General features: G+C 38.8%; 2 protein-coding genes across 2 annotated transcripts; both read left to right on the top strand.

Moving 5' to 3' along the window:
• The first annotated feature begins 270 nt into the window (after nt 1-270).
• Nucleotides 271-13,197, top strand: exosc10 (exosome component 10). The gene is made up of 25 exons (XM_037684250.1): nt 271-460; nt 808-944; nt 3,680-3,803; nt 3,889-3,993; nt 4,173-4,332; nt 4,438-4,546; nt 4,640-4,715; nt 4,793-4,903; nt 4,991-5,134; nt 6,178-6,368; nt 6,462-6,618; nt 8,233-8,381; nt 8,554-8,604; nt 8,720-8,831; nt 8,935-8,982; nt 9,089-9,164; nt 9,240-9,349; nt 9,427-9,519; nt 9,601-9,669; nt 9,768-9,873; nt 9,950-10,023; nt 12,483-12,657; nt 12,777-12,841; nt 12,930-13,003; nt 13,077-13,197. The coding sequence occupies exons 1-25, from the start codon at nt 338-340 to the stop codon at nt 13,105-13,107; spliced, it is 2,670 nt and encodes an 889-aa protein (XP_037540178.1). The 5' UTR covers nt 271-337; the 3' UTR covers nt 13,108-13,197.
• Nucleotides 13,198-16,427: 3,230 nt separating this feature from the next.
• srm (spermidine synthase) lies at nt 16,428-20,655 on the top strand. Its single transcript, XM_037684249.1, has 8 exons — nt 16,428-16,647; nt 16,891-17,011; nt 17,109-17,201; nt 18,636-18,789; nt 18,889-18,972; nt 19,230-19,375; nt 19,522-19,644; nt 19,746-20,655. The coding sequence occupies exons 1-8, from the start codon at nt 16,517-16,519 to the stop codon at nt 19,761-19,763; spliced, it is 870 nt and encodes a 289-aa protein (XP_037540177.1). The 5' UTR covers nt 16,428-16,516; the 3' UTR covers nt 19,764-20,655.
• The last annotated feature ends 1,921 nt before the right edge of the window (nt 20,656-22,576 follow it).

Raw genomic sequence — 22,576 nt, 5'->3', positions numbered from 1 at the left:
ACAACAGCAGTCCAAACATGAGTCTGTGAGCAGACATATATAAATAAATGTCTGAGTCATTGGGTTTTACATTTTTGAGTCTATAAGCGAATGATCTGAGTCATTTCAAAAACAAACTTAAGATCAGGAGGTTTAGATTCTGCATTGAACTAAAAGTATATGCTTGTTTGCTTGTTAACTTCATCTAGACCTTGAATTTAAAAACAGCCTCTGTGTTCATTCCGTGCCGTCAGGGGGCGCTGTAGCTTCTTCCGGTTCCTCTGAGCGGCTCCGAAGAAAACGCGACACGGACTGTTGTTTCTTTTGGGCACACATGTACGCAGCAGAGGATTAGAAGATGAAGCCTTCTAAAAGTAATGAGTCCGCGAGCAGTAGTCTTCAGGAGGACATTTCAGACACCACCGAAGAGGGGAATAAGGAGCTGTGCCCCGGTTTCAGAGAAGTAGACGACTTCGTTAAAGTAAGTGAACGAAACCAGCCGTTGAGAGTTAGCACAAGCTAGCAATCGCACGGCAACGTGGGTGATGTCCACGGAGTGAAGTGGTCACAGACCAGGTAGTTAGTTGATTGCAAGGGAAAGTAAATCAGTAAAGAGACGAGCAACGTGGAGACAAATATGACAGTTGTTTTCAGTTGAAGGTGAAGTGGAAGCTAACGCGATGAGCTCGCAGCTAATTAGCTTAGCGTAGATAAAAGTTTATAATTCTCTGACAAATCTGCCTCACAATGTAGACAAATCGTAAAGCTAAAGGTTTTTTTTTCTCCATAACGTCAGTCAGTCACAGCTCAACATTCTCTTCTCAACAGTATGGTTTGGGTGCTGTTTTGTCAGCCACCAAAGCATCATCTGTGTTACCTCAAGCTGGAGATGAGTATGATTTCTACAGGAGCTTTCCAGGCTTCCAGGAGTTCTGTGAAAGTCAAGGAGATAAGCTTCTGCACTGGTAAGAAATGCTCTTAAATTGTATTTGTTCTTAAGCACCATGTGATCCACATGTTCTATTCAAGAATATTAGTATTTTTTTATTAGGGGTGCGAATCTCTCAGTCTGTGTCTGGCGATCCGATTCGATTTCGATTTTTTTTGTGTCACGATTCAATTCTAAATCGATTTTTCGATTCGGAAACAATTTTCGATTCATAAACAATTTTTCTGTTGAAATGTTCATAAATTTAGTTTCAGTTATAACGTATATGTAACTGACAGGCTGAAAAGATTAAAACAACAATGTAAACAAATAGAACATTTATTTAAAACAATCATTTTAGGTTCCTTACTGTATCAAATATTTTTGATTCATTTTATATTTATACCAAAAATAGGAAAAAAATATATAGGAGTGCATAAAATTATGTAACTTAAATTACCAGTATTAGGTTAGCTTAGTTGCCTGACTTTTTCTAAAAAAAAAATAAATGAATAAAATAAAAATCCAGGAACAAATAATTCATCCATCCATTATCTTTATCCACTTCTTCCTTTTTGAGTCACGGTTGTCACTGGTGCCCATATCAGCAGTCACTGTGTGAGGGGCGGGGGACACCTGGACAGGTCTCCAGTTCATCACAGACAAATAATTCATAATAGATCTATTCAAAAGTAAACAGACTTAAAACCTACCATAGTACATTAACCTTTAACTCAACATAAAATACAGACTTTGCAGTTATTTTTAACCATATTGCTCTAACATTTGTTATATACTTAACCTAATATGAAATATACATACTTCACAGTCTTAACCATATTGATTCATATTTAGTCAATATTTAACAAAATTTCAAAACCTGTGCAAGTTTGCACAAAATCTCTTCTGAACTGTAATTTATAAACCATAAATTGTATCATTTAGAACTGGCTCCAGGAGATGTCTCCTCTATCCTCTTCAACCTGTTAAAAAGACAAATTACATTAAGTTTCTTGTATAACTTGTCTATGAGTTTTAGTATAATATGAGAAAAAACAGTTACCTTTGCTGCAGCTGCATCAGAGCTTCTCCCATTTGTTGTTTCATGGTGAAGTTGTGCTGTTATCACAATAAAAAAAATTTAAAAAGCTACGTGAAGGAATAACGTACATTGGATCCATCGTATTAAAAATAAAACTAAACCCCTCACCTTCCACTGAGCTGTCTGATCGTAAATCCTTTGTGATGTAACAGGAGATGGAGAGGGGAATCTTCGCAGCCTTTGGGGAATCAGCTGGAAGTTTGTTGCAGAGTTCGCTAGTCGGCTGCTTTCGCTTTCATCGTCCACAAATTTTGTCATATTTCCAAAAAACAGTACCGCAATTTTATTTTACGCTTCTTGTAAACAACTGTGCTCTTGTGAAGCTCTGTCTTCCCCCCGGAACATTGTAGGATCTGAAATGATTTTTAAAGACGAAGAGGCGGGTTGAATCGCACTGTCCTCCATGCTAGCAGGCTCCATTCAGATAAAGGGAGCTGGCTAACTATCTTGCTGTACGGTGGCCTACACGGCCCAATTCTACAGCGGCCGAGCAGGGAGTAAGAGCGGAAAAAACATAAAACTTAAACGCATTTTAAAATCGATTTATGGGCCTTTAGAAACGATTCGGAATCGCCAGGACTAAGAATCTAGATTCTTAAAAAAAATCTTTTTTTTTCTGCTTTCCTAATTTTTATTTAATTTTTTGGTAGGATCTGCAGGCATGCACTTAGCAGATTTATTGATGAATGGTTTATTTTGCAAAACTAGATTTCCAGTTCAATATTGTGCTGTTGAGCTTTGCCCTTGAAAGCTGATGAAAAGTTTATTTTAGCTATAATACAAATGCAGTTTCTGCAAGCTGTGCTTCAAAAAAAGTGCTTGTATACATTGATATAGTTTGGTTGTAAGTAGGCCTGTCGCGATAAATCAATTAATCGCATGATAAATAAAAATTATCACCTCATTTTCATTTATCTTCTTTATCATTTCTTCATGTCTCTTTCTACTGAAGACACTGGATGACCACAGGCTCAACTCCAGTGTTCTTCACTGACCCCTCACTTTCTCTTTTCTCTTTAAAATCCATTTTAACTGTCCAAAATCGTGTTTTTGGATTGTTAAAAGCAGCTAAGCTGAGAAGCTAAGCTACGAGCTAAACTAACAGGCCGACCTTGGGAGAAAAATATCCGTCTTGTCAAAGCTCCAAAATTCACGGTTGAAACCCGTGCCTTCGTGTAAAAAGTTTTTTTTTTAAAGCTTTGTGTGACAAATGCTATGCTAAAGAGCTCAAACCACACAGAGCGTCCGCCATTTTGATAACTGAAAAACAGGGAGAGACAGCCCGTGTCACGTCAAGGGGCCTCCCTGCCATTTTTCTTAGACACGCTGCTCGCTCCCTCACAATCCATCCTTCGGTTCAGTCCTATACTGCCATCTAGTGGTCAAAAATGCACTAAACTCAAAAAATTAACCAACATTTCTTCTTAAATTTGACAATAATTATTACTTATTGTAAAATTTCAAACAATATTATCGTTTATCGCAATAATTTCTGAGACAATTAATCGCCCAGCAAAGTTTGTTTTTGTGACAGGCCTAGTTGTAAGGCAGGTATGCATAAATAATGGTTAGCAAGGTTATAGTGTTCAGACATACCACCAACAGTGTATGGTTTGATGAGGCAAATCAGTTTTTTTTTTTAATATATGTTTTATTGTGGCTTTGATTAGCATGAGCCAGATAATGCAGCACCATGGCTGCAGATCGTACATAAGGGACCGGAACAAGCTGACAGGAGTGGAGGAGAGGTTCGACTTGATTGTGGACTCCAACGACTTTATCCTTGAAAGAGCAGTATGACCCGTGATTTTGTCATCAAACAACTTAAATAATGAAAACATCTTTACAAACCAACCAAGCTGTGCCGTCTGATTTCCAGGGCATTCTTCTTGATGAAGCCGATGGGGTGAATAGGAACCAGAAGCCTGTCATTCCTGCAGGGTTTCAGCCTGCAAAAATTGTTGTTTCCAGCTGGAATCGTAAGGTTAGCTAATTAACCTCTTAGTTCTGTTGCTGCAGATGCTAGTGTCTACTTTGAATCAAGTTCAAGATAATATTTTCTGTCTGTCCTGGGATTTCATCTCGCATTACAGCACCATTTTTAACACCCACATTTTCACACATATGCCTTAAATATTTTAATAAACATTTTGTTTTTATCAGGGTTCTGGCTCTGGCAGTCGTTCCGAGACATTCCGAATGCTAAACGCCAAGAATGTTGCGAGGCCTCAGCTGAAATTCAAGGAAAGAGTTGACAACAGCAACACGCCTTTTGTTCCTAAAATTTTCATCAAGCCCAATTCATTAAAGCCACTCCCGTCTTGTAAGCTGCACGTTTTACTCTTCTGTGTTTTGCATTATGTCTTTTGAGTTACGATTGAACTTTTCAACCTGTCTAAATTGCTTGATGTCTATTTTTAAATTGCAGATTTCTCCAACAAACAAATGCGTAAGGAGAGGCCAGAGGACCTTGATGTCCCAGCTGCCCTGGCTGATTTTATCCACCAACAAAGAACTCAGGAACATGTTGAAGACATGTAAGGCTTCTTTGTGGTCTTATATTCACATTTTATTCCCTATATTTTTAATTTATTTTGTTGTTGTTGATCAAAGGCTATTGGTTTATGTAGGTTTGCACACCCATACCAATATGAACTGGATCATTTCACAATACCAGAAAGCTTGCTGTCTAAGCCAGAGCCTCAGGTAATTCAGTTGTATATAATAACAAAGTCTTATCATTCACATTAGACTCCTGCCTTATCACTTGTCTAATTCTTTAGATGTACAAACCCATGTCTGAGACAAAGTTGACCTTTATTGACTCACTGGAGGACCTTGTGGCTCTCAATGAGAAGCTGTGCAGCTTGTCTGAATTTGCAGTGGATCTTGAGGTACTAAGATCATAAGTGTTATTCTAATTAAACAAAAACAACATGGATGGGTTTTTTTCATGTAACATGTTTTGTTCTCCATCGTAGCACCACTCCTACAGGAGTTTTCTCGGCCTCACCTGTCTGATGCAGATCTCCACCCGAGATGAGGACTTTATCATTGACACTTTGGAGCTCCGTGGTGAAATGTACATCCTGAACGAGTCGTTCACTGACCCGTCCATTGTAAAAGTAATGAAACTTTTCCATTAATGTGTTAATTTGAGGTTCTCTCAAACAGGAAGATGGAATCACATTTGGAGTTCAGTTACTTTTGGGTTGTCTTTTTATTGTTATGTTTTCATCACAATCTATGTAAGTTGTTGTCAGAGATCCATGTAACCCAATACAAAGAGCAAACAAACCACATACCTATTTGTTTAGATGAACAAATGAGCAAACTCTTATAAGCCTTTTTTCCCCCTAGTTTTATTATTTAGAGCAATCCAGAATAAAATAGTTTTGTGCATTCTTTGTAGTTAGTGCAGCATAGAGTGAAAAATGTGATTTGGTGCATTTTCTTTAAGGAGGGGTAATTGACAGGGGTATTTACAATATATATGTTTATGTTGTAAACCTTTACCAAGCAGCTCCATCATATCCCCTGAGTTAATGCACCTAGTAGTTATTAGTCATTGTGTTCATCTTTAAAAACATCTGTGGTGATTTCTGCAGTGGTCTCTTATTTTGTAGGTTTGATTCTGGTTTAATCAATTTTTTTGTTTGAAAAAAAGAGAAACAACTCTTACTGTGCTAGGCTTTAAAGATTGTGCATGGTTTACAGACCAGCTCTTTAATTAGCTCATGTTCTTCCGAGGAGGGGTTTCAAGAGCTAAATAAAGTGTTGCAGATGGAAAGTGCATCTTCTTCAGCTTGTAGTCCTTTGAGTTTAAAGCTCAGCTTGTAACAGATCTTCCCCAAGTGTAGTAATGTTGGGTTTGTCTTTGTAAAGATAAAACCCTGGTGTTGTATGTCTCAGAGCTGTATCATACTCAAATATGTTTGATAAAGTTGGCAGGTGCCTTGTGGTGTGTGGGAGTCGACATGACTCACACTCTGTGGGACACCTTTGAAAGAAATGTGTTGCGTGGGCTGGAACAGCTGAAAGATTCGCAAAGTGGTTTCAAATGGAAAAAGTCACATATTGTGTCTACAGTTTTTTATTATTTTTTATTATTTAAACAAGTCGAGTAGTTCTGTCAAAAACCTGCTTGTTTGTTTTTTCTTCCTCTCAGGTGTTTCACGGGGCTGATTCTGACATCGAGTGGCTCCAGAGGGACTTCGGCTTGTACGTCGTCAACCTGTTTGACACACATCAGGCGAGTCGAGCTCTCAACCTGGCCAGACATTCTCTCGACCACTTGCTTAAACACTTCTGCAGCGTGGACTCGGACAAACGTTACCAACTGGCTGACTGGAGGATCCGGTATGTTTGATGATGCTTTTTGTCTGCGTTCTTTCACCATTTTAACAGGATTATGTACATAATAACTAAAAATTATACGTCGTGTCCTTATAGCCCTCTGTCAAATGATATGGTACAGTATGCTCGGACAGATACCCACTATCTCCTTTACATCTACGACTGTGTGAGAGCTCAGTTATTGGACTTCAACCACGAGCAGCCTGGCCTGCTGCAATGTGTCTGGAACAAGAGCAAAGACATTTCGCTGAAGGTGTGTAAAGATCTCACTCTTTTGTACACGATCCTGGCAGCTTTGTTCATCTTTAATTTTTGGACCCCTGCATTAAAGTTTCTCTTGTCTGGGTTTGCATTTGGTCTGCAGTTTTTGTATTCTTTTGAGTGAAGCCTCAAAGAAGTTGAGTTCAAGTTAACTGTTCTTATGTTCTTGGCCTCGTATGTCTTTTCTGAATACCAAAATGATCCAGTTGCATATGTTTTATCATTTAAAATTGTTAGGTTGGATGATTATCTGCAGAGAAACTGGATGTTCGTTGTAAATTGATGAGGGCACAATATATGTCCTACAGGTCTAGCAGCCAAGAGGATGCAAAAACGATGATTACTCTTTGAACAATACGCATACTGAACCTTTTTTCTTTAACTTTGGTATAATTTTAATGGTTACACATGAAATTGTAAAAAGCTTGGAACGTAAACTTGGATAAGCAACTCCATTATTGCCTTAATAAAACAGATTCTCGTATTTTTCACTGTGTAACCACAGTTTTTTGCATAAATTAGCATGCATGTGACTTTTACAGCGAAGTGACATATTTATGTTTTTTTGCCTGTGTTTATAACCCAATTTCTGGCTGAGATCTGAGATTTCATTCATTCTGACATGGAAAATATTGAACACTACCATTTTCAGCCACTAGAGGGCCCTCAACTATTATGGCAAGCCAAGTGTCTTATTAATAGGTAACGGGCTATTAATGAGACACTTGGCTTGCCATACTAAACCACCTTCGTCTTGCTCCAGAACTCCTGAAGCAAACGTCAAATCAGCTGCATTTCACCGCGCCGCCCAGGCTAAATGCAGCTGATTTGACCATTAAAGTGCATTTATTAAGGAAAAGTTCAGCTGAGACACACCTTTACTATAATGTCGAGCAAACAAATAATTGTTTTTAGGTGGTTAGCTTGTTAAATTTTGAAGAAATGCACAGCCAGTCATCCCTCTGTGCACTTCCGTGAATCGGCTTTTGAAATGCAGCTGATTTGACCATTAAAGTGCATTTATTAAGGAAAAGTTAGACTGAGACACACCTTTGCTATAATGTCAAGCAAATAAATAATTGTTTTTAAGTGTTAATTTTGTTAAATTCTTGTTAAAGTCCTCCCGTGCACGCTCCTGCGACCGCCAATTGCCAGCCAATTGATTTTTGGCAACACTGACCCACATTTCTAGGTTGTCAGCGGTGACACTAACAAACACTACGCGTCAGCGGTGACGCATAATAGATGTGACTTATACAGTGAAGCAACATATTTATGTTTTCTTCCACTTTATTAGACATATTTGGACTGATGCGACTTATAAGGCGACAAGTACGACAGAAAGTATGGTAGTTAAAAGAAAAATGTCCAGCTGCTCTGTCTAAATTGAACCTAGTTAAATGTGAAACTTCTAACCAATGATCAGCTCTGAAAAAGTCTTTTGGATGAAAGTGGAAAAGAAACAAGAAAAAAAGTTCAGTCATTCATGTTTTACCTTTCAGATAATTTCACAAGCTCTTATATTTTTTATTACCGTACCTTACCAAAGTTTCTTATGCCATTCATCACTGTTCACTATGTGACCCCACTCTCCCCTTTTTAACAGAAATATGTGAAGCCAATATACACAGAGGAGTCTTATTTAGAGCTGCAGAGGAAGCAGAAAAAATCTCTTAACACCCAGCAGCTGACTGCCTTCAGACTGCTATATGCCTGGAGGGACAAGCTGGCCAGGCAGGAAGATGAAAGCATCGGGTAGGCTGTGTGAAATGGATGGACTTTCTGTTCTTGAAATCTATTACAGCTATTTTTTTTTTTTTTTTTACTTTTTATTTTCAGAGTTTGCACATATCCACATTTTTGCAGCTGATAATGTTAAAACAAATTTAGCCTTACCGTGTTTTTACGAGCTCATTTGTGTGTTCAGATATGTTCTGCCCACTCATATGATGATCAAAATATCTGAGGAGTTGCCCAAGTAAGTTATTTATATTTCACTATTTAAAATTCTTTTAGAAGTTTTTCTTCCCCATCTTTTTTGATGTCAAAGGCTTTTGTGTTTATTGAAGACATATTTTGTCTCGCCTCCTCAGAGAGCCTCAGGGCATCATCGCCTGCTGTAACCCTGTGCCGCCGCTGGTGAGGCAGCAGGTCAATGAACTTCATCTGTTGGTGCAACAAGCCAGAGAAATGCCCCTTCTGAAGGTGAGGATAGATGGCAGCAGCAGGAATGTAGTTTTTGTTGTCACCTGCCAATCAGCGTGCCTTAATCAGTCGCAATTGTTTTTTTTTTCCTCTCTCCTTTCAGACTGAGATTGCAGCTCAGAAGAAGAAAGGACTCACGCTTATTAAAAAGGTTGGTCAGATCGTCAAAAAACCTGGTGGACTTTTCGGTTTTCTATATCTCAGTAGCTGATCTAGGAATAGTTGGAGTAACATGAACATACTTGTGACGTTTTCAGCCAGAAGTCACATTGTTTGGCCCACATGATACATCCAGGGTTTCTGAGGGTGAACTGCCCCACTCCACACCTGGTGGTAAGTTTAATGCTCGTCTGTTGCACCTTTTGCAAGTGATATGTGTTAGTGCTGTGAACGTTTATACGTTTTCAGAAGGGGCCGTCAAACAAGGAATACTGTTCTCAGAAGATGTTCATATCATGGATGTTGATGAGCAGAAAACAAGCGGTCTCTTGGCTCCACCTAAAATAACACTGTTCCAGGTAGAGACCAACTTTTCAGCTGGTCTGTTTAACTTTATTTATGATGCACCTGTTAAGACGCTTGTTTCTTTTTAAAGGAACCAGAAACTCCTCATGACCAGAAGTCAGCCTCTGTATCTCAGATGAAAGCTAAGCGCATCATTGACTCTTTTGAAAACCCTTTCAGAATGGTAAGGAAGGTGGAAAAAAACTAAATCTATATAACATTTAGTTTTTTACATTGATATACTAACTGTTTATCCTCTTTTCAGTATTTGCCCTCAAGTGATGTGCACGTCAACAAGAATGCCAAGTTTGACCCCTCATCAAAAATATTTGAGGTCATTAAAAGCTCATTTCATGGCTTTTTCATAACAAAACAAATTTGAGTTAAAAATGTCTTCTGTTTGGTCATAGCTGCTATTTCTCACGTTGACAGATTAGCAAAAGATGGAAACTGCAGAGTATTGAACAGCAGGAGAACGAGCTGGAGGCCAAGAGGAAATCCAAGGAGGAGGCGAAGCGACGGGCAAAGAAAGTGGCAGGTAAATGGGGATTAATCATCTCTGAAGTGGACATTTTTAAATAAAGTTTTACATTATTATTTTTTTATTTCTACAGAGGAAAGGGCTAAGGCTAAACAGAGCTACCAAGAATCTCTCAAGAATGTTGCCACTGTGCGGCAGCAAGCAGCAGTGAGTCTTTTTCTCTCCTGTTTTTCCAGTTACTCGTTCTTTTTTTTTTAACTCCAGATGAACAATACACACTATTCCAGGGAAAGTACAGAATTGTTGAGAAAAAGAAACAACCTCAAAGGTCTTAAAGGTGCTATTTTACTAAGAAGCATCTGGATTTCCTTTGTCCTCTCGTTAGATGCATCTTTCCTTTTGAGGTGAAACAAATGCTGATTTCTCCTTCAAAGACTTAACTCTTTATTCTCTCTGGGCATCTTGGCTCCCACTGAGTTACTAAATAGCACTTCCTCTTCATTCTAAAGGCTCCAGTATACTCGCACGTCCTGTCAAACGCACGGAAACTGTGCGCACCGTCCGCAGAGGGTTGAGACTTCATAATCGAGTGTCCACCCTGAGCAGCTGCAGTCAGCTCCACGAACAAGGGGCGTTTACCTTCGGGACAAACTGAGGTCGCCAATTGGTCATTTGCTGACACGCCTACTGGATTGATTGACAGGTCACAAAAAAAACGAGAGCTAGCAGCTGCATCAGTGTTCTGTGTTTATATGTTGTTAATTAAAAGTTCTAAAAAAAAAAAAAACAGGGAGCGCTGGCCCTGCAGCCCCCACATCAGACCAGCCCACCAGGAAATCTCCAGACCCTCCCACAGCCGTGCTGGACCTGATTATAATTCGCTTGTGACAAATTCCTTCATTTTTCACCTTTTCAGTCATGGCATCATCAATGGAGGAGGAGGAAGAGATCACTGCCTCTTGGAGAAAAAAAAAAACTAAAGAAAAAAACAGATCAGGGATGAAGAAGGGAAATTTAATTCATTGGTGTTGCATACAAAACAGTCCATCGCTGGGCAGTTTGTTGTGCGACACCGAGTACGCGGTCGTAAAAACAGCTTTGCACGGACATGCCCTGCGGGCGTCCACTTCGACTCTGATCCGGTACGTGCAGATCTCCACGGACTGACATACGCACAAGTATACTGGAGGCTTTAGTGTTTTTTTCAAGGTAAATGAGAAGAAAGCAGGGTCACTTCCCTTCGACTATTACTTTCCAGTTTTACTCGTTTACCTCTGCAGTGTTTCCCCTACCGTCATCCAAGGAGGGTGCCCCGCCCTGTCAACAGAACCGAGCGCCCTGCCTACTGAAATGTCCTTCACGCACACCCCCATCGACAACTGCCGGCACGAACATAGTGCTAAGCTAGCAGCATACAATACAGACGCCTTAGCTAAAAAGCTACAGATATAGCACATCTGTAGCTTTTTTAGCAACCCGCCCCACACACACACACTCGACATCTGCCAGCACTAACATAGCGCTAAGCTAGCACAACACAGACATGTTTCCACCCCCAACAAAAATCAAGAGTCAGAGAAATTTATTTGTCATACACACCACACGTGATACATGAGGTGGGATGAAACTGTGTACATGGGGTCCGAATCACCGAAGAGATGAGCGCCATGTGAAGGCAGGTGACCGAGGGGAAATGGTGCTCTCCCCTTCTTAAGCACACATGATCACCAGTCTAATTCCATTTGTGATGATGGTTTAAAGACTCCTGGCGCTCGGCACTGCATGCACCATAGACAGAAAGGTTGGCAGGAACACTTGAATGTAACCTTCATCAGTGTGCAGAGTGCAAAGAAACGCTGGCTGTGATATTAGCAAACTGTCGCTTTCAGCCGCCTGCAGCAGTGCAGTTTCTCTAATTATTAATTTAATATTGTTAGTTTTGCAAAAATAGTGAAAACCTACACATTTTATTTGTTTTCTTCAGAGGCAGCTTTTAATCTCTTACTCAATTCAGCAGGTTACATTTATAAGTCAAACCTATGCTTTTTTAAATGTATTGATAAAAACACATTATCCAAGCTCACATTAAATAATTAATAAGTATGACTGTTATTCCTTCCTTAAAAGATTGTTATAATTGTCTTTTTATTAAAATAAGATCTGGTGCAAATGGAGAGAGAAATGAAGTGTTCAGCTTGGACATGGCAGATTTACCAGGTGTTGCTGAATGTTTATGGTTCTTCATGAAAGTCACTTTTAGCAAGTAGATGTCTAAAAGATATCAGTGACAATACAGAGCGCACATTGGTTTAATAAAAATCAAACTGTACCTTAAAGCATGAGCTAGGTGAATACATTAATTTCTGAATAGGTAGTAAATGTTTGCAAATACGCTGTGCTTGATTTTGTATATGAAGTTAAGTAATTATACAAAGTAATTGGTTATTTTAAAATAATTTTTGCCTGTCTGAAGAATTTAAACAGTTTGAATGCAATACTGTTTGTATTACCTTGACCAACTTTACATAAGCTTGCTTGTACAGCATATCAACAGACATAGTATTTGTTCAGGTATATTAATCCAGCCAGTTGTTAGTATAAAGACAAACACTGTTAGCATAATAAACTTGTTCTTTGTTTCATATAATGTTCTGACCATTTTTAAGGAATTTGCAAAGGATGGGGGAAAGAAAAGAGAAAGGGCCGACAGTGAGGTTGGAGAGAAAACTCCTAAACCAAGTAAGAAGCTGATGAAGTCAGAGAAGTCCCAGAAGACAGAAGTTCCCAAAGAAGACTTCAAACCCTTTGACTACAACCAGTCAGATCTGAAAGTTTTTGATGGTATGCATATATGTTTGTTTGTTTGTTTGTTTTTTGATGATGGAAAAAGCACTTCCTGGTTTTTATACAAATTCAGTTGTAAATTCTTCAAGTATTTGCATTGGACTGTCCCCCTACAGGTGCCAAACCTAAGAGCAACACACAGTTTGATCCAAACCAGCAAACCCATGATTTTAAGAAAAAGGTATATTTTTGATTTGGTTTCATATGAAAGATATTTTTAAATACATATTCTTTTAATGCTTGATTAATTTAAACTTTCCGCCCAACAGAAAATGTCTCAGGGACAAAAAAACAACTCAGCTGGAAACAGAAGTATGTCATACTTGACTGGCAAGTCAGAAAGGTAAATATAGCTCAGATTCTTTTCCTCTGAAACATTCTCTGTTTACAATGTCATCTTTTTTTATTTCCTACAGAGGCTTTCGCCATAACTGGCCCAAGAGATAGACTTCCTGGTGCTGTTTTTCACTTTTTTTGAAGTCGTCATGAAAGTTTTCTCCTTGTAAAGGAAAGTATTCATTTGGAATGTAATACTTGGAAGTGGATTTTTTTTTTTTCCACTTGTAAACAAACATGTTTGTAAATATAAGTACATGGAAACAACTCTTAATAAAGTTGGTTTTAGAAAACAATGGTCAAATTTATTTTATTTTAATAAAACACGGTCATTCTTTGTATTTATATATTAATTGATACAAATGCAATGGTAATATTGAGATCAACCACTTTATTACAAAAAGTAAACTGTCAGACTTTAAGTCTTGCATGGATGTTGTCTTAGTCATGTGAGAATTTTGTCATTAATTCAATCTCCTTTTTTTTTCTTGCTCAGAGTAAAAAAAATACAGCCTTAAATTTTTGTCCTCCAAACTTTGTAACTTGGAAGTGAAAAGTCTGAACTGAAGTATATTTGTGCTCTTACTTTTTACTTTGTTAGTTTATTAACTGCTAAATCAATTCAAATTAAATATCTTCAAAAATGAATCAACTGATAAATCCCAAGCATTATTTTTTTTCCACTGTTTTACATTCCAATTTTAATAGCAATCGTTTTCAGCCAAAGTTGCTTCAAATTAGCCAATAATTGGTTTTAAATGAAAAAATAGAGGAACTGACCTGCAGTGAAACTTATTTGGAGTTGAGGAATGATGGAGCAATTAATGACAACCATCAAGATGGCATCTGGATCTTATATGAGAACACCAGTTTTAGTGTTTTATGTCAGTTTAGCCTCTACTAGTCTTACTGTACTCACAGTATGTCACTTGCTTCACACATGGTCACTTTATTTAGATGTTAGAAATGTGAAATGATGTTAGAAATGTTAGGAATATAGTGACAAAATTCACTATATAAAGTAAAATTGAACAAGAATGACTACAAACACAGAAATGGATGCATACATAAAAATATCATACCATACCATACCATACCAACTTTATTTATAGAGCACTTTATGCACCCAACAGGACCAAAGTGCTTTACACAATTATATAATACAATACAATGATAAAATGGAAGGGTAAAATTTAAAACAGGAATAAAATAATAAAATAAAATACAAACACAATAAAACAAGGTAAAACATCTCAGATTGTGCTAAAAGGCCAAAGAAAAAAGATGAGTTTTAAGAAGGGACTTAAAAACCTCAATTGAAGAGGCCTGTCTTATGTTCAATGGAAGGTCATTCCAGAGCCTGGGAGCTATCACAGAAAAAGCTCGGTCCCCTCTAAGCTTACGCTTTGTCTTCGGGACCTTCAGAAACAACTGGTCAGCTGACCTGAGTGAACGAGAGGGTGTGTAAGAATGTAGCAGCTCAGACAGGTATGGAGGGGCATGGCCATTTAAAGCTTTAAAAACAAATAAAAGTATTTTAAAATGAATCCGGTAATGCACCGGCAACCAATGTAAAGAGGCCAAAACAGGAGAAATACTGTCAAATTTCCGTGTACCTGTTAAAAGTCGTGCAGCTGCATTCTGAACCCTCTGAAGCTGGGAAATACATGAATCACTAATACCTATGTAAAGTGCATTGCAGTAATCTAGCCGTGTGGTCACAAATGCATGGATTGCTGTTTCAAAATGCTGTCTGGGAAGAATTGGTTTTACTTTAGCCAGCTGCCTCAAATGAAAAAAGCCTGACTTTACAACTGTTTTAATTTGAGACTCCATCCTAAGACCAGCATCCATCTTGACCCCTAAATTTGTAACAACTGGCCTGACATACTGAGCCAAAGAGCAATCAACAGGCAGAGAGTCTTCATTCGAGCTGCCAAAAATCACTACCTCTGTCTTGTCTTCATTTAATTTCAAGAAATTTTGGGCCATCCATGCCTTCAAATCCTCCAAACATAGAAACAGAGACCGAAGAGAAGTGGAATCTGCTTTCTTTAAAGGTAAATAAATCTGTGTGTCATCAGCATAACAATGAAAAGCAATCCCGTATTTCCTAAAAACAGAGCCAAGAGGAAGGAGATACAGTAAGAACAAAAGAGGACCCAAGACTGAGCCCTGCGGAACACCACATGATAGCGGAGCAGAGGATGATCTATTGCCATCAAGACAGACACAAAAAGTGCGTTTTGTCAAATAAGACTTAAACCAGTCTAGAGCTGTTTGACCAAGGCCCACATATTGTTCCAGACGAGCAATTAAAATCCTGTGATCAACTGTGTCAAAAGCAGCTGATAAATCCAACAACACCAAAACAACACAGTCACCAGAATCAGTTGCCCAAAATATATCGTTAAAAACTTTTAAGAGAGCTGACTCTGTGCTATGAAGTGATCTAAAACCAGATTGGAAAATCTCTAAAATATTATGTTCAATGAGATAAGACATTAGTTGCTTATAAACTACCTTCTCAAGAATTTTCGAGATGAAAGGCAATTTTGAAATTGGTCTGTAGTTCGCTAGGACAGCAGGATCCAAATTTGATTTCTTAATTAGAGGCTGGACAACTGCATGTTTCAGATTTTCAGGAACAACACCTGAGGACAAGCTACTATTAACAAGAGCAAGGATCGACAGACCTATAGTATTAAAAACCTCATTGAACAGTCGAGGTGGAATAGCATCATCTGGAGAACCAGTTGGCTTCAAGTGACTAACGACCTCCTGCAGGGATTGCAAAGTCACACATTCAAAGCTATTAAAAACAGCAGGGCAAGACACAGTATCAATAGGGTCATACACAATGGGTATGATCTGTGCCCTAATAGAAGTGACTTTCTCAACAAAAAAGTTTAAAAAGCTTTCACAAACAGCAGGGGAAGTCTCCACAAAAGCACCATGTGGGGCATTTAATATCAGACCAAATAAAGCAATAATTTTTATATGCAAGACCATTAAAGTCAAAACGACCTACATTACTGGTCTTTTTGTTCCTCAATTCAGTTTAATAAAAGTCTGCAGGCATGGGAAACAAAAAAAAAATGCTTTGATTACCGAAGGCTAATAAGTCCTTAGATGCTTTGTTACACGGTCCAAAATTATAAAATTAGCTAAAATACCTAAATTAGTAATAAATTGCTTTTTTGGTTTTTGGTTTCAACCAGCATTGTCTCATCACTGTTTGCACATGCGCAGTAAGGAGATTCCTCCGTTTACCTTCACGTGGCCACTCGGCCGTAAGGGGGCGGTGCCAAAAGCGACGTCGAACAAACTATGCGAAGCCGGACACTTTCAATTGGCTGGCTGGTTGGCGACCTACTACGTCAGAGGCGTCCCATTCGCGATAATCTGAGGCAGCATGTTTATCTGTCAGGGAACGGCTTTCTCGTAACTTGGAGCTCACACTCACTGCCCACACTTCCAAACACGTTAGAATTACCTGTGGCTGCTGCTGGCCGCTGTCATGGACCGCATTAAAGACGGCTGGTTTACGGAGTCCTGCGCGTTGTGGCCAGGCCAAGCAATGAGCCTCCAAGTGGAAGAAATTCTATACCACCAGAAATCCAAATTTCAGGATGTTCTGGTTTTTAAAAGGTGAGCGGTTTAGTCTGTTTAAACATGGCTGTTGATGCTAGCTGTTAGCTCGCGGGTCAACTAACACTGAGTAAATCGGAGCTTGTTTCTGCGGTTAAGATACGTGGGTTTTATGCATTTTATTTTTTTACCTTGTCAGGTTGTAACGCAAGTTTAGAAAGTAATAAATATTTTCTATTTATCAAATTTCAAATCTGCGTGGGACGTGTTTATAGTGCCTCACAATGCACTGTCACTTCCCAGTAAAACGTATGGGAACGTGTTGGTGCTGGACGGAGTGATCCAGTGCACGGAGAGAGATGAGTTTGCCTATCAGGAAATGATTGCCAACCTTCCTTTGTGCAGCCACCCTTGCCCCAAGAAGGTACCTCCAAAACATGCAGTGCGAGTTAATTTAGGACGATTTATTATTTCATGTCGAGACAGATGGTCCAATAACTTCCTTGTATTAATCCTGACAGGTGCTGATCATTGGTGGGGGAGATGGTGGTGTGCTGAGGGAGGTGGTGAAGCATCCACTGGTGGAATCGGTGATTCTCTGTGAGATTGATGAGGTGAGAACACTTACCAGTTGTAGATGTACATCCATTGACATTTCCTGACAGTTTCAATAAAAGCAGTCCAGTGATTTATAAGATATTTTGGGGACAGAATTGGAACACATGTATATACTATATGTCTATCACGGTGCACTAAGATTCATAACTGGCTGTGATTATCATACCCATCATTGCACCCTGTATTTACTGGTTAACTGGACATCACTAACTTCACGCAGACTCTCACTGGTACATTTTCATGTTTAAATCACTTCTTGGTCTGCTGCCTTCATACATCTCCTCCTACATGTCTCTGGGTGAGTGCAGTTACAGCGTGCGCTCTCAGGACATTATTACCTGCAGTGTTCCCTCAGTGAGGACTGAACTTGGCAAAAGGGCCTTCTCCTACTCTGCTCCTGTTTTCTGGAATATCTTACAAAAAGACCTGAAGCGCTCAACCTTGACCTCTCTAAGTGGCTTTAAGAATCTGTTGGACTCCTGGCAGGGACAAATGCAGACATGTTCCTGTTTTTAGTTTTCTACATTTGCTTTATAATCTAGCTGTTTTTGATATTTTTTACCATCTTATTTTAATTTGTATAAAAAAAAAATCTGTATGCCTCTTTTGTGATCGTCTATTGTTGTCGTCGCTGTTCATTTTGAACGTCTAGAGGACCAGACTTAACTTTTTTTATACACACTTAAGCTAAAATCCAAATCCTCTACCTTGGACATTTACAAAATTAATTATTACTTTATTTTCCTTCGGCTTTTCCCTCTTCAGGGGTCGCCACAGCGAGTCATCCTCCTCCATCTCACTCTGTCCTCTGCATCCTCTGTCCTCACTTCAACTACCTCCATGTCTTCTCCATCCATATCTTCTCTCTGTCTTTTTCCTGGCAGCTGCATTTCTAACATCCTTCTACCAGTATACCCACTATCCCTCCTCTGGACATGTCCAAACCATCTCAGTCTGGCCTCTCTAACTTTATCTCCCAGTTGTTTTTTCATTCAACATTTATTTATACAGGTTAGTCTCACTGAGCCTTGAGGACTCATTTACAAGAGAGACCTGTTTTAACAAACAACAGTAGACGGTCATAATAAAACATGTAGATTGAAAAATAAATGGAAGAAAAATTATATTAAAAAAAAGAAACCCAAACAGTGATATAAAATACTAAAAACAGGAACATGTCTGCGTTGGTTTTTGCCATGAACTTAGCAATTGTTTGATGCCACTTGTTCAACCAGTCCTGCACTTCTGATCTCATTCCTAATCTTAAATGTCGTTATCACGGCTTACGGAGAACCTCGCCATCTTCATTTCTGCCACTTCCAGTTCTGTCTCCTTTTTGTCAATACCACTCTCTCTCCAAACCCAATTGTACAATGACTAATAGATCTGAAAACACCTCCTCATGAGTGTTGCGGTCTTTCACCTTGTAGGATGTCATCAATGCATCAAAGAAGTATCTTCCTGGAATGGCCAAAGGCTTTTTCAGTCCCAAGCTCACCCTCCATATTGGGGATGGCTTTGAATTCATGAAGCAAAACCAAGATGCCTTTGACATCATTATAACCGATTCCTCCGATCCAGTGGGTAAGTGCCACTTTCCGGGTTTGATTTGACCTTTTTCGGTTCCACCTTTTTTTGAGGATAATCTCATGTACTAGTTTTGTTTGTTTTTTTGCATTGCAGGACCTGCAGAGAGTCTGTTTAAGGAGTCTTACTATAAGCTAATGAAGGCAGCACTGAGGAACGGTGGCATACTTTGCTCTCAGGGTGAGCTTATGTGTATTTGGTTTTGTATTAAAGGACTAAACGGTAATGTTGATAAAGCAAAGTCCTAAATGTGACACCTAAAGGACTATTTAGCAACTTTAAATCTTCTAAAAGGACTGAAATCTCCATGAATTTGTTTCTGTTTATTGGCTTCAAACTGTTTTTAAGATGAACTTAAAGAGTGAGAGCACGTTTTTTTTTTTTTTTTTTTTTTTTTTACAAAGACTAAATCTAATCTTTTCTGTCATTTTTTACAGGAGAGTGTCAGTGGCTACATTTGGAGCTGATAAAGGAGATGCGAACCTTCTGCAAAACCCTGTTTCCAGTGGTGGACTATGCTTACAGCACCATCCCAACTTATCCTAGTGGCCAAATTGGATTTATGCTCTGCAGTAAAAACCCTGTAAGTGTGCCGGGCCTTTTTAAACGTCTGTCTAATGTTCAAGCATGGTTGCATATAAGCGACAGACTTATAGGAAAGCTATTCTTAACTCGTCTGTTCTCACTTTATTTATACTGATTATTGAATTATAACTTTTTTTGTGTTAGGAAATAAACTTCAGGGAACCGGTGAAAGCTCTGTCTAAGGAAGATATGGAAAGTATGAACCTTAAATACTACAACCCTGAAATCCACAAAGCAGCATTCGTCCTCCCTGAGTTTGCGAGAAAGGTAAAATGGGATTTCTTTTTTACCTGCTGCACCGACCGTATTTAATTCATGAGGACTTGTAGGTGCTACGTGTCGCTAAATGTGTTTTTGATCTTTACCAGGTGCTTAATGAAGCGTGAGCTGCAACAGCTGGCACGTTTCTTCTCTGCCTGGCTCTGACCACCTCCTCGTTCCATGACTTCTCAACATAGGACCGCATCACTCAAGAGAAATCAGCTGGTGGGAACTTGCTGAGTTATTTGTCTGTTTCCTTCTTTCAGTCTCGATGCCTTTTTACCGTTTACTTTCTTTCTGTTTTGTGTTTGTCCGATCAATATTCTGTGGATACCAGTAAGATAAGCTGGTCTGAGTGGGCAGACCGATGCCATCAGAACCTGACCTCACTCCGAAACAGTGTACTGTTTTAATTGTTCAACTGTATCTGCACGTCATGCAATATGTTACCATACGGAGTATATTCTATACTGCACATGTGTGATCTGCTGCATATTTATCCATGATGTTTGTGTTCATATGAAAATATGCAGTGTCTATTTATCATAACTGGGCATTCAGGTTACTACTTATTCTCTAACACCAGAATCCTTTAGTGCCAGGTGTTAGTACTATGTTACAGAAGGGAGGGGGATATACATATTCTGTATCTGTCATAAAGTACCTGACAGGTGAGTCCTGCACAAAAGCTCGAGAGCCAAGAGTTGAGAACATTTTTAACTTTTGTTCATGTTTGACCATTTATTTAAAATAAAAACGGTTTGTATTGTTACAGGGCAAATCATAATAAGATCAAATGAGTTTATGGAGCAGTGCAAGAAATGCCTTTTTTTTTTTTTAAAGAAATTATGCACTTATAGTTTGCAGAATTGGGCATTACCCTCTAGTAGAATATTGTCATTGTAGTGAACCCGTACTCTAACTGGAGGTGGAAATCTAATGCATAATCTTAGCTATTTCATGTAAAAGCTAATTTACTACTTAAGTCAGCAGTAGCTTTGAGTCATGATGTCACACCTGAGCAATGAACTTGTTTTTATAAGAACTATGAATTATAATAAAATTGGTATCAAACTTGACTTGCTTTCTCATATTATATTTTTTTCTTCATAAAAAATAAACCAAAGCCTTAAATTGTTGCCTACATTGCAATATATGTGATTTATGTAAAACCGTAACCTGTCTAAAACTTTTATAGTTGGTGAATTACAATCCAGCAACATGCTGGTCTATTGAACGCTTTTTGAATCCAGTGGTGGCGCAGAGGTTAGAGAGGTGGGCTTGTGATCCGAAGATCGCCGGTTCACGCCCCGGCCCCGACAACATCAAAATTGTGGGTGGGGTAGGTGAAACACTCATACTTGCCCCCACCCTCATTCGCCCCACTCTGGGCCCATGAGCAAGGCCCTTAACCCCCACCATGTGCTCCCTAAACAGGTCTCTCTTGAAAATGAGTTCTCGTGGCTCAATGAGACTAACCTGGATAAATAAAGGCTAAATGAAAAAAAAAAATGAAATTTCAGTCATCTGTTCTAAAAAGTCATGTCTGGTGTTTAGTATTAGTGACTGCAATACTTTGTGACCACCAGGTGGCAGCCTTGAGTTTTCTGGTTAAATTAATCTCAGCTAGTTTAAAAAAAAAAAAAAAATTCTATTTAAAATAGTGTTTGATTTTCTTGAATTTTAATAAAGCCTCGAGGCCATGTGGAATTGTTCAGTGTTTTTAGTATGAAGTGTCACAATTGCATCAGCTCGAGTCATTCCTGAGGAAGACGTCTGCTTTCACTGGTTTTCTATTAAACTGCCCAGCCTGCACCAACATCATCAGCATCGTGCAATAAAAGGTGGTGCTCTCAGCTGCACTATACAATAGCTTATATTTAAGTTTCACACATCTTAGCTGAAATGTTATGTTTGATATTTGTACGAAAGTTGTGTTCAGTTGAGTGATTATGAACCATACAGTACATGTTGCAAACATCCAGACGTTAATCACATTAATACTATCTTGAAGCATCAGTACCAGTCATCATTCTGACATCTTGCACTGTTTGAAGTTCTGCCCTTAAGTTGCAGCTTCTTCAAACACTGAATTTTCAATACCATAACCGTTTCAACAGTCAGCTAATCTTAGGATTGGGCTCTGGGCTGTGTTCAGATCAGAAGAACGTACCCCGCAAAACTGTTGTGAAGGCAGGACAAACTAAGCTGAACGTATCAAACAAGGCAAAGCGAAATACAAGTACTCCATGTTCCCTGCCAGGGGCTCACTTACAAAAATACACTGAACTCTTGTTAATAGTGCCGTTTAAACGATTACCAGGAGCTTCACTAACATCATTTATTGACTCAAGTATGTAGCTGATTTTTTTTATTGTGTATTTAACTTTTCTTGTAGTTTTTGGTGAGCCACTTCTTTTAGAGTAAATTACTTTTTTCATTACAATTTAAATAAATGCACTTGGAACAGTACCATGTCATGAAAACTGTAATTGCAGTGATTGGTGGAAGTGTTCCTGACTGAGTCCGTGCAATGTCCAGCACAGACTCGGACCTGCACAGACATCCAACGTTGACTTGTCTTTTGTACTCAAAACATATCTGAACCTTGAAATGTTTTAATGATGCTGTGGGTGAGGAGGTATTCAAAGTCTTCTCAGTTTTTTGTTTTTAAAATTGTTCCACTAATTTTGCACTCAGATTTTTGCAGAGTGCTGAACTTCTGCCATCTTTACCTCAGAGACGTTCAGCCTCTCTTAAAGTGTTAATTTTATACCCAGTCCTCTTACTGACCTTCAGATGAACGTTAATTGTTGTAAAGTCCTAATCATCCTACTGCCTTCTACAACTCGTTACCTCTGTCCCAACATTCTTTAGATGTGTTGCTACCACATAACTAAATGACCTTATTTTATTGTAAAACAAACAAAACATATCT

The sequence above is a fragment of the Nematolebias whitei genome, chromosome 11, assembly GCF_014905685.2.
Source record: "Nematolebias whitei isolate Nwh7 chromosome 11, NemWhi1, whole genome shotgun sequence".
NCBI lineage: Eukaryota > Metazoa > Chordata > Actinopteri > Cyprinodontiformes > Rivulidae > Nematolebias > Nematolebias whitei.
The sequence above is the reverse complement of the archived record's forward strand: the minus strand, read 5'-3'. Positions and strand labels throughout refer to the sequence as shown.

Excerpts from the sequence above, each read along its gene's own strand:
- srm (XM_037684249.1), top strand. The coding sequence starts at position 16,517 with ATGGACCGCATTAAAGACGGCTGGTTTACGGAGTCCTGCGCGTTGTGG. Across the intron at positions 18,790-18,888 it reads CGATTCCTCCGATCCAGTGG|GACCTGCAGAGAGTCTGTTT; the intron begins GTAAGTGCCACT and ends TTTGCATTGCAG. Across the intron at positions 18,973-19,229 it reads TGGCATACTTTGCTCTCAGG|GAGAGTGTCAGTGGCTACAT; the intron begins GTGAGCTTATGT and ends CATTTTTTACAG.
- exosc10 (XM_037684250.1), top strand. The coding sequence starts at position 338 with ATGAAGCCTTCTAAAAGTAATGAGTCCGCGAGCAGTAGTCTTCAGGAG. Across the intron at positions 461-807 it reads AAGTAGACGACTTCGTTAAA|TATGGTTTGGGTGCTGTTTT; the intron begins GTAAGTGAACGA and ends TCTTCTCAACAG. Across the intron at positions 9,520-9,600 it reads TTGAAAACCCTTTCAGAATG|TATTTGCCCTCAAGTGATGT; the intron begins GTAAGGAAGGTG and ends TCCTCTTTTCAG.